General features: G+C 45.0%; 1 protein-coding gene across 1 annotated transcript; it reads right to left on the reverse strand.

Annotated features, from left to right (window-relative positions):
• Nucleotides 1-1,131: 1,131 nt before the first annotated feature.
• LOC117533893 (multidrug and toxin extrusion protein 1-like) lies at nt 1,132-6,284 on the reverse strand. The gene is made up of 12 exons (XM_034197927.1): nt 6,224-6,284; nt 6,010-6,107; nt 5,828-5,925; nt 5,599-5,712; nt 5,443-5,509; nt 2,850-2,959; nt 2,690-2,765; nt 2,506-2,575; nt 2,200-2,332; nt 2,018-2,112; nt 1,818-1,910; nt 1,132-1,655 (listed from the first exon to the last, which is right to left on the reverse strand). Exons 1-12 carry the CDS (start codon nt 6,263-6,265, stop codon nt 1,356-1,358), a joined length of 1,296 nt encoding a protein of 431 aa, XP_034053818.1. The 5' UTR covers nt 6,266-6,284; the 3' UTR covers nt 1,132-1,355.
• Between the last annotated feature and the right edge of the window lie 4,470 nt (nt 6,285-10,754).

Raw genomic sequence — 10,754 nt, forward strand, 5'->3', positions numbered from 1 at the left:
GCACAGTCACAACGCTGTGATGGAGGAGAGAAGTGACTCAGGAAGAAGGCATTTGCTCAAAGAATGGAGAGAAGGCTGTGACCGAGGTCAAAAGCTGAAAAAGCACATACATGTCCTTAATTGTTATTTTTTTTCTTTTCTTTTTTACTTTGCCACCACAGAAATGGCAATAGCAAACATCAGCAGACTGAAGATGAGCTATTAGCCCTTAGGCTTATCTGCTCCTGGAGGCTTCATTGTTATTGTGGAACTGAATTCCCAATAGGACATTTTCTGTTACAATGTAGGTTGTTGCAGGAGGCCTACATTCAAACTTTGGTATAGGAAAGGACATGTAGTTATCATTTGTTGTGTGAGAATAAGTTATTATTTTTGTTCTTTATATTCTCACTTGTAGTGTGTGAGATAGTGTGTGAGAGAGAGAGAGAGTGTGTGAGAGAGAGAGTGTGTGAGAGAGAGAGAGAGAGAGAGTGTGAGAGAGAGTGTGAGAGAGAGAGAGGTGTGAGAGAGAGAGAGAGAGTGTGAGAGAGAGAGAGTGTGAGAGAGAGAGAGAGAGTGTGTGAGAGAGAGAGAGAGAGTGTGTGAGAGAGAGAGTGTGAGAGAGAGAGTGTGAGAGAGAGAGAGTGTGTGAGAGTGTGAGAGAGAGTGTGAGAGAGAGTGAGAGAGAGAGAGAGAGAGCCCTTTGTACATGTAGTTGTGGCTGACAATAAATAACTTTATTATGTATACATTTGCCTCCGAGTCCTGCATGAACTGTGCATATTAACATATTAACGTATTTTAACATTGGTCATATGTGGTGGTACTTGGAGAGACAACTATTTTCTCAGGTGGTACTTGGTGTAAAAAGGTTGAGAACCACTGGTCTATTCTATTCAGCAACTCGAAGTATTCGAGGTAACCCCTAAGGCACTGCTGCACCGTCTGATGCAAATGTTTGTACTGTATCGCACGATGCCAAAGAAGAACATGCAGAAGACAGTCACAGGTGCAGGCGGGCAGAAAGTAATGAATGCAATACATAACTCTTGACTCATTATTTTACTAGATGACCCTTTGCATCTGCTACGGTCTCTAGTGAATCCTCTCACAAACATATTCTGTCAAAGAAATTAAGTCAAACTACAGACATTGCCAAAACATTTGTATTTAATAAATAAAGTTTTGTGGTATTCTTGGAATCAACATTTTATTTGGACTTTTGGAGACACAAGTGCAGATGTAACATAAATATGTAATTATCTATTAATAATTTAATTGCGTAAAGGAAAATATTATTTCATCCATTGCCAAGAATTCATAATATTTTATGACATCGAGTGGGAACAATGATTTAGTGATTAATGATCTTATGGTTATCCTTCTATTGGGACCAGTGCAGTGGAGAACATTTCATCAGGGGTATATGTCGTATTGGTCCAGTCCAAAGTAAAGTTGGACTCTGAATGCAGCATCTCTGGCAAAGGCACCAGGAAGTGCACGCTTGCTCCCACAGCCAGAAGTGAAACTGCCACAAACATAACGGGGCCTCGTCTGAGGATCAGCTGTGTAGTGGAGAGACGTCCACCCTTCAGCTGCTGGACCACATGTCCCCTCTCTGTCTCTGTGTTCCCGTCATGGCAACCGGAGCTCACAGACATGTAGCCGTCTACTGACTTTGGAGAAAGACATTGCCCGTTATTTTACTTGGTTGAGTCATATAGATGGCGAGCAGTGTCAAACTAGCCAAAGATAGCAAATATGTCAATTGATAACAAGAGGAAGCAGGCTTTGAAAATAAATATAGATTAATTGTTGGGTTTGGCACTTTTACTCACTCTCTGGTAATCAGTGTTGTCACCCGCAGTGTCTGACAGGGCATCCGTGCTTAATAAAGTCATGGGAGTGTTTTTCTGTGCTCGCTCCACAGCCTGCAAACAAATACAAACGACAACTTTACATTTCTCAAAATCTTACAATAGGTTTTAAATGCAAAATGTGTAAGTAAGTCCAAATCATGAGACGCTGCTGAACATGCCTCCTCTGTAATTGTCTTCCAGTTGAGCTTGAAGATGACAATGGTGTAGAAGGTGGATAATAAAACGACACAAATGAGTAGTCCCAGCCAAAAACCTGCAAAGAAAAATGTGTCTGTTATGGGAAGAGAAGGTTTCAAGTGAATGTTTTTTTAGTAAGTAAAAGGTCACTTCATGTAATTACCAATTATTCCCATTTTTGCAACAAAGGTCAAAGTAATGCCGATTGGAAGTGCTATGCCGTAGTATCCAAGGAAGTTGGACACAGCAGGAATCTTCTGTTTGCCTGTTCCCAAGAAGATGCCTGTGCACACACTCTAGGATGTAAATAGAAATATCTCAAATTATTATGCAGTCTCTCCATTGGCCGAGATATTGTATTTTCGGGATAGCTCAAATAAATGATATTTGCCTGGTTATGCTCGCACAATGCAAATATAATCTGGTAATATACTATGTATGCCTAACTAACAAAAAATGGTCGACTCACCACAATACCATCAAAGAACTGAAGGAAACAGTAAGCATTCATCAAGTGCGAAACCAGACCTATGATCTTCCTGAAAAAAGGTTTTATAATTAACATCTATTTTTGTTGTTCAATATTTGTATGTAGCAATAGCAGTATAACGATCGTAGTTTTACAGTTATTGAATAGTGAGTGCAGTTCTCACTCATCAGAGGTAAAGATGTAGCCAATCACTGTTTTAGTAGAGCCGAGCACAACACCTTCCACAACTGCGATGCTTGCTGGAAAAGAGGGGCAGTGAAATCTGTCAAATGTAAAATTTTGAAGAAATGAAATACAGATTAGCAACATTTTTTATAACTGACCTGCAAGAGCGAAAGAGATCTTGCTGGTGAGGAGGGCCCTGGCAGTGTCTCCCGCACCAAGGGCATTTCCCACTCGGGCGCATGCTGCAGCTTGAATACCTAGAGGGAACTATGGATTCATTTAAAGAAAAAGTGTTAAAAAGAGTCGGCTCTTTAGAGTCTTTGGAAGTACGCTGACTCAAATTGAACATTCTTTGAGATCAAATATGTTTACAGAAAGTTTAAAAGTAAGAATATAATGCTCTGAGTTGTGGTTAGTACCATATAGGTCAGGGGTCTTCAACAAAAATTCAACGAGGTCCAGTTAGAGAAAATCTCCCCATGCAAAGGTCCGGAACATCAAAATGTCTAATCAACCAATCAATCAATCAATCAATGTTTATTTATATAGCCCAATATCACAAATGTTACATTTGTCTCAGTGGTCTTCACAGTTTGTACAGAATATCAGTATGACAATATGACACCCTCTGTCCTTAGACCCTCACATCGTACAAGGAAAAACTTCCGGAGAAAACCCAGTTTAAAGGGAAAAATGGGAGAAACCTCAGGGAGAGCAACAGAGGAGGGATCCCTCTCCCAGGACGGAAAGACGTGCAATAGATGCTGAGTGTAAATTTAAAAGATAATACATGTCTAACTTGCTTCATGAATTAGTGTGATATATATTGAAGTGTCCTGTAGCTTTATCAACGACTGCATGTAATCAACAACTGACTGCCAATCAAATAAAGAAAGTACAATTCAAAAACAACAATATTTATTGTCAATTAACATTACTTAAATACTGTGGATATGTGTAATGTTCCTCTCGGGCTGCATTTACAAATAAAATAGAGAAAATAAATAAAATAGCGTTTGAAAATATGTGTATCTTAAAAGTGCTTAATTTTAGATAAATATAATAAAGTGTAGCAGCAGCTTGAGTGTCCCTTTTTCTTTGTTAACCGTTTCACATCATGACTTAACAGTTTCAGCCGATTTTAGAACAATATCAGTCTTTACACATCATAACAATTGAACAGTTTTAAAGTTTCTCTTTCTTTCCCTCTTATATTGCAGTCCCTCACTCACTTTTTTTAAAATTCTGTGTGATAATTGAGCTTGAGCTTGTCCTGCCAGGAGTTTGTAAATCTGGGCTGAAATGGAGTCAGGGCTGTATTCTCATACACATGCAGGTGCTCATTGGTTACAGTGATGCAAACACAGGTATGGTGAAAAAAGAGAGAACTATTCGAAGCAGAAAAAAAACAGCTTAATACCATCTGACAAAGGCCTGTGCTATAATGCTTCAATTAACTGCTATTCTTTATAATATACTCAGATCAATAGGAGACAGAGATGTTAAGTTAAAAATCAAGGATTTTTATTATTATTTACAGCAGGGGTGGGGAACCTTTTTCCTTTCAATTTTTACAACATCCTCCGAGGGCCGTACACATTATTGAACTCAACCTCTGCTTAAAAAAACTAAAATCACAGCCCATTAATTTCGCCTTTCTTTCATGCTGTGCAAAGAAATAGCAACCTCTTAATCCAGATATCTCACCATGACTCACGTATGCATGCATGTGCACGGTGTGGCATGACCACCAAAACAGAAAGATATGGACACAAGATGTGTGCAAATGTATTTAGTATCCTATCCATGTGAACATGATTTAAGTGGGGGGGGGGGGGGGGGGGACCTAACCTAGGGGGGTCCGGGGGCATGCTTCCCCGGGAAGATTTTTTTTTAAATATTGAAGATAAAAGCATCAATCTAGTACACTTTGAGAGCAACATTAAGAGATCTATGGATACATCTCTCAACACCCATATGAAACAGAACTGTAAGCATATTTTTCTTTTTTGATATTTTACAAATCACTCCCCTTTTAAACTCTATTCTTGTTATTTTTAACAACTTTTTTGTTACTGTCATATAGTATTTTATACCTGTTTTTCATTTAGTCTAATTAATAACTATAATGATCATATCAAGGTGTGCCTTAACCTCACTGAGCTGAGGTTATTTGAGCCTCTCAGGAGAGAGCTCTCTTCCACCTGGTTGTAGAAAAGCTCTTTAAATTCGTTAGCATAGCTAGCTAACCAGATGCTAATAACAACAGATCGCCACTGTGCTTACAACTAAAGACACAGCCACGCAAACACTGCGGCATGTGTACGGCTCCTTATGGGTATTGCAATATTGTAAAGGCTGGAGCGGCGTTCCGGTGCTCAGCACTCCTTTCAGAAGAGACATATACAACGTGAAGACACGTTACGCTCGTGTTGTATTCAAGGAACCTGTCCTTGGCCAGGAAAAACAGGTACTCGCTTGTTTAATTATTTTTGCGGTCTAGATTTCTTCTTCTTTTTTGAAGTGAGAAGTTGTCCGTCAGTCGGACTGACAGACGGACTCCCCTCCCCCCCACCCCCAAAACGAAAACTCTTCGGTTCTCCACGAATTACACAAGTCACCCAAATCAGCGTTAAAAAAGCGGGAGGCGCCGAAAAATCCCCAATTAATGTATTGATTATAGCTCCGGGTCCGTATAGGTCGGCGTCTGGGTCCGGATCCGGACCGCGGTCCGCCTGTTGCCGACCCCTGATGTAGGTGATGAAAGCCACCATTATCACAGCATGTTGGGCTGCCAGCTGGTCTTCACCCAGCATTCCTGATTATCAGAGACAAGAATCACGATTTAAGAATGTAATCTAGTTTCATAAAATCAAATGTCTTACTAATATATATTAGTTGTGTTACCTGCAAAGAATCCACCAAACTCATAAAGCCACCACTCAAAGTACTTCATCATTGTACTGGGAACGGCCAGTTTCATGTAGGAGCCCCAGTGCTGCAGCGATTCTACAGACCAGCCTGCAGGGGGAGAGAGACTTAGTTGTGAACAGGGAAAAAACTTGGAAGATCAACAAATTGTTCCATGAGATCGTAAGGTCACCACAACTATCTTCCAAATATAACTGTCCCTCACCTCCCCATGTTTTTACATGGAGCTTCTTCCAGCGAATGTAAGCAAACAGAAATCCACAGATGTAAATCTGAGACAGAGCATTGGCTGCTGCAGATCCGCTGTAAGACATGCACACAGACACGGTGTTATCAGTGTGTTATAGTTGACATCAGATTCAAACTGAAATATGTGAGGACACTTACCCTACACCCAGATCCAGCCAGTATATTAAGATGTAGTTTGTCACCAAGTTTGCTATGTTTGCCAAAGCAGCAGCGTACATTTGTGGTAGTATTATACCCTGAGTACACAAACAGCAGATGATGCAATGAGGAACACTTATTGAATCATATTGAAAAAGATTTACTACGGTTTTATAAACTGAAACATCATACATGGTTTAGAACATAAATGCACCTGGTTCTGCAGGTAAGACACTTGAAGAAGTTGTAGAAACATTACCTACAGAGAAACATGATTAAGTTGTTTCTTATTTATTTGACAGCTTATGGAGCTGAAAAAACTGGAAAATAATGGAAACGTGTGTAATATTCAGCTGAAAGGTTAGAGAAAAGGTAAGACTTACTGGTACTGCATGAAGGAAGCTTGTAATATACACTTGGGCTATTCTGAAATCAAGATATTTTAATTAAAAAACAAACAGGCACTTATCAATCAATGACACTGATCAATATCATTCAATCCATTTGATATCCTGCCACCATTAGGATGATAGTGTTATCCTGTTTCCTTGTGGCCAAAGATAAATAATACAGCTTTAAAGACACATTTTAAAACCTTTAAATATTTTTTGCAATTAAACTGTGATACTTCATACAATTGGTCATTTGGAAAACTGATTCCAGTGAATGGGGGTTTAAACCTTCCCCCACCAATAGCAATAGTATCACTTCATGTTTGGTGCTGTTAGTTACCCGGGCCCTTTCTCATTTCTCTAACTCCCCTCCCCTCCTCGACTCCCATCCTCGACTCCTATCCTCGATACTAGTCCCGCCCACAGGAGATGCGAGCGGAGGAGCCGAGGAGGGGAACCGAGGAGAGAGGAGGGGAAGCAGCAGGCGGTTAGAGAACTCCTCTCCTCTGAGCGGTCATTTTAAAGAGACGTCCATTAATGATGACAGGAGGCACAGCAGCCCTCTGTCTGATGGACAGATGTGTTCATGACGACTTATATATTTACTTTGATTCATTCACAGTGCGGTTTAATGAGACAATAACAGGCTACAGATGCGGACACACACACACACACACACACACACACACACACGTATATTTATTAGGGCTGTCAGTCGATTAAAATATTTAATCGCGATTAATCGCATGATTGTCCATAGTTAATCGCGATTAATCGCAAATTAATCGCACATTTTTGATCTGTTCTAAATGTACCTTAGAGGAATATTTTTCAAGTTTTTAATACTCTTATCAACATATGAGTGGACAAATATGCTTTATGCCAATGTTTATTATCATTTGAACAATGACAAATATTCTCATGAATATTAAACACAACAACCTCTGAACATTACAAATATTCGCCTCAATTCAACCTGGAACCTCTCTCATACAATAATACAATACAAATGGTGTGTGTGTGTGTGTGTGTGTGTGTGTGTGTGTGTGTGTGTGTGTGTGTGTGTGTGTGTGTGTGTGTGTGTGTGTGTGTGTGTGTGTGTGTGTGTGTGTGCGCGCGCAACTCAAGGCATATGCTCGAACGGGAGCTGCCTGGATGCTGCAATCATGTTGCGCGCACTATCTGTGCTGACTTTTCGTACAATGTCCCACTGTCTGGCTTCCTGCATAAAGTCAAGTGCTCGGCGCAGTTGTGGCGAAATGTCGCTCCTCTGTTCTCATTCATAACACTCCGTTCGATGTCTCACTATGGGATGCGCCTCATCGCGGAGCAAACAGAAGCATCAATCTCATTACGCCAATCCTGATTGGCTGGAGATCTTGACGTCAGCGTCAGGGAAATCACCCCCTATAAGTAGCTTGCGCCACAACGCATGCGCCATTCAAACACCTCTTCTCGCTTCAGAGCACATCTCTATGGTAGCCGGACAAGCTTCACGGTCCACAGACTGAACCCAAATATCCATTTCGGTCGACGGGCGCTTGCCGGCTACTCCTTCTGCTTCGCAGGAAGACGGTAATTACTAACGCTAGTTATTGTTGAAATCGACCTCGCCGCTCTCTTTCCCCGGAAAGTAAGCTAGGTCTGACTTTTTCAAGCTAGCGTTAGCTTTCTCCCTCACTACCGACACCACGGTAGCGAGGAAGTCTTTTCTTTTCTCTTCCCCACGGAGGAGGAAAGGATTAAAAGGAGCATACTGCCACACCAGTTAGTATTCTCCGGGAATAAAAGACCCACACCGTCCTTTTCTCCGGATTAAGGACAGGGTGGTTACCTCTTTTTCTCCCAACCTACCTGTTGAGAGCGGGTCCTCTCCACGCCACGAGGCGAACAAGATGGATGCCCCTCTCCCTCACACCAGAGGAGTCAGGGACTCGGTGGCTCGACTCTGCGGCTGCGGGTTGAAGATCTCGGGCACAGACACACACCAGGTCTGCTCGTCCTGCCTCGGGCTGGAACACGCCCGAGGCGCTATCGACAACCCCGGCTCGTGCGGACATTGTGTCCGCTTCACCGTAAAGAGCCTCCGCCGATGGCTAGCACGCCAAGCTAGCCTGTCGGAGCAGGAACCCCACATGTCCTCTGACCTGCCGGCCGGCAGTCAAGACGCGGGGACATCTGCCACAGAGAGTGAACCCCTCTCCATGTTGGTCTGGGGCTCAGTATCTGAGATGGCCGCAGAACCGGATTCCCGCGCCCTGGCAGGCCGGTACCCGGTGGCGGCAAGACACGCGGGAACGGGACCCCACGCTTTACCGAGCTGGGGCTCCCGGTTAGACCTCACCATGGTCTCACCCGCGGAGGGTGTCCTCGAGCTTCACTACGACGAGGACGAAGAGGACGCCTCGGTGTTCCTCCTGTCCGAGTCGGATGAACATGAAGAGGACATCTTCATGTCATCGGCTCAGGCTGCAAAGCCTGGAGCGAGGGCTGCTCTCCCAGACGATAGCACACCAGCTTCGCCCTGTCTGAGTATGGACCTGCAGGCCGTGTGCAAACGCGCTGCGGCCAGACTCGACATCCCGTGGCCTGAAATGGCCAAGGAGACCTCCAGGTCCCGCTACGAAGGGAAACATTTTCCCCAAGCAGCGCGGACAAAGAGGCAACTCCTTCCGGTCTTCCCGGAGATGTTGGATGAGGTGTCGGTCTCGTGGAGAGACCGGCCCTTCAGCAACAAGGTCCCAATCCAGGGTGCCTCCTCCCTAGACTGTGACGGAATGGAGAAGCTCGGCCTGCTCCGCATACCACCCATGGAACAATTGGTAGCAGCCCACCTCCTACCGAGGATGGGCCCGTCACCAAGCAGGAACCCCACGCTGCCGGCAAAGTCGGACCGATTTCAGTCGACAATGACTGAACGGTCCTACAAAGCCGCAGCGTTGTCCGCCAGGGCCCTGAATGTGGCCTCGCTGCTAACCGCTTACCAAGCGGAGCTCTGCGAGGACCTGTCGGGTAACCCGGGGGCAGCCACTCTGGACGAGATGGCAGCGGTCACAGACATCTGTCTCTGTGTCCAACGCTGCGCCGTCCAGGCCACAGGTAAGGCAATGGGGATCATGGTGGTGCAGGAAAGAGCGAGATGGCTCAACCTCACCAACCTCCCAGACCGGGAAAAGGAGGATGTGCTGGATATGCCCATCGTTCCCGAGGGAATTTTCGGCTCCGCTCTTGCTTCCATGCAAAAGAGGTGTGAGTCGAAAAAGAGGGAGGACGAGGCACTCCACCTCTGCCTCCCTCGAAGGGTCCAGCCGCTGCCTTCGCAGCAGCAGTCCTTCGCCCAAGCTGCCTTGAACCCTGCTCGGTTTAAAACACCGAGAACGCAGAGGTCGCAGCCCGCCCCGAGTCCCCAGCCCAGGCTGGAGACGAGGGCGAGCTGGCCCAGAAAATCTCCGGTTCCGGCTGCAGCTCAGGCGCAGCCAACCCAGAATTTCGGCCAGCAGGCGAGGAAGAAGAAGCGAGCGGCGTGACAGCCCCTCCTTCTCCCCTCCGTGACAGAGCTGGAAGTCCACGGTTCCCCAGCTCTAAATGTGTTCCCGCCGCCTCGAGAGATGCCTCAACACCATCCTCAAGTCCGCAAAAACACATGTCACAAATCTGTTTGTTCCTCTGTCATTAAACATTTGCCGCTGACGCATCCAGGCTTCAGGCCGAGGGCGCAGCTCAAAAAAATGATAAGAAAAACAATAAAACCAATAAACAGCCCGTCAACTGTTCCCCTTCTGAGAGCAGCTTCGGCATCTCTCAAAAGGCGGATTACAGGCGGGTCTGTGAAGGCACCACCGTCATGCGCATGCGCAGTGTCGGTGGGGATTGTCGAAAGGGGGCACCACTGTGTTCAGACACTAGAGGGCCCCATAACACAACAAATAGAGACTCAGAGGGGAAGAGATGTGACATCTCCACTGGCTCTAAGGAGCATGCAGTGGAAGATGCTCACATCATCTGCTTGGGTTTTCAAGACAGTAACACGGGGCTACAGACTCCAATTCGCTGTCACCCCCCCTCGCTTCTCGGGCATTCTGCATTTGCAGGCCCGAGGAGAGTCAGCCCATATTCTGGAGAAAGAGATTCTCTCTCTCCTAGAAAAGAGGGCTATATCTATTGTACCCGCCGAGCAGAGTCAGGGCGGCTTCTATTCCAAGTACTTCCTCGTTCCCAAACGGGGAGGGAACGGAATTCGGCCAATACTTGATTTGAGGGCTCTGAACAAATATCTAAGAAGATATAAGTTCAGAATGCTCACTCACACATCTCTGCTGCGGCTCGTGCGACAAGACGACTGGTTCACATCAG

The sequence above is a fragment of the Gymnodraco acuticeps genome, unplaced genomic scaffold (genome assembly GCF_902827175.1).
Source record: "Gymnodraco acuticeps unplaced genomic scaffold, fGymAcu1.1, whole genome shotgun sequence".
In the NCBI taxonomy this organism is placed as follows: domain Eukaryota; kingdom Metazoa; phylum Chordata; class Actinopteri; order Perciformes; family Bathydraconidae; genus Gymnodraco; species Gymnodraco acuticeps.

Coding starts and splice junctions, on each gene's coding strand:
- LOC117533893 (XM_034197927.1), bottom strand. CDS start 6,265: ATGTTTCTACAACTTCTTCAAGTGTCTTACCTGCAGAACCAG. Junction 5,510..5,598: donor GTTTGGTGGATTCTTTGCAG/GTAACACAACTA, acceptor TCTGATAATCAG/GAATGCTGGGTGAAGACCAG. Junction 2,960..5,442: donor GTGGCTTTCATCACCTACAT/CAGGGGTCGGCA, acceptor AATGAATCCATA/GTTCCCTCTAGGTATTCAAG.